Source organism: Buceros rhinoceros, unplaced genomic scaffold, assembly GCF_000710305.1.
Source record: "Buceros rhinoceros silvestris isolate BGI_N320 unplaced genomic scaffold, ASM71030v1 scaffold26961, whole genome shotgun sequence".
NCBI lineage: Eukaryota > Metazoa > Chordata > Aves > Bucerotiformes > Bucerotidae > Buceros > Buceros rhinoceros.
In genome coordinates this window covers 7,247-7,649 of record NW_010392901.1, presented here as the reverse complement: position 1 = coordinate 7,649, position 403 = coordinate 7,247, and the positions used below count along the sequence as shown (strand labels likewise).

Sequence of the window (403 nt, the reverse complement as noted above, 5' to 3'; positions counted from 1 at the left end):
GGGTCGGTGGCGGGCGCTTTTCTGGTGTGCCCGCAGCCCGGCCAGCTGGGAATAGGCACTTTGGCAGACCTGGCACTTGTAGGGACGCTCGCCCGTGTGCAAGCGGACGTGGTTGCGGAGGGTGGAGGACTGGCTGAAGCGGCGGTTGCAAAAGCGGCACACGAAGGGCTTGTCCAGGGTGTGGATGCGCATGTGGGAGCGCAGGTTGCTGCGGGAGTTGAAGCCCCGGTGGCAGATGACGCAGCGCATGCGCCCCGTCGTGCTGGCCCCCGTCTCCACCGTGTGGAAGTCCTCTGGGGACAACAGGGGACGGTCAGGCGCCGCCCTCCAGCGCGGCAGCTCACCCCCTCCCTCAGCCCCCAAGGCGATGATGGCCCCAAATCACCACCCCATGCCACCCCCC

The 403-nt window shown here is 68.2% G+C and overlaps 1 protein-coding gene across 1 annotated transcript in view; it reads right to left on the bottom strand.

Moving 5' to 3' along the window:
- LOC104500945 (PR domain zinc finger protein 12-like) overlaps positions 1 to 403 on the bottom strand; it is a gene marked incomplete at both ends in the record, with an annotated part of 7,507 nt that continues 7,104 nt past the window's right edge. Inside the window, one exon of the mRNA XM_010144673.1 lies at positions 1 to 293. Within this exon, the coding sequence (XP_010142975.1) occupies positions 1 to 293 (293 nt within the window). The remainder of the gene's footprint in view (positions 294 to 403) is intronic.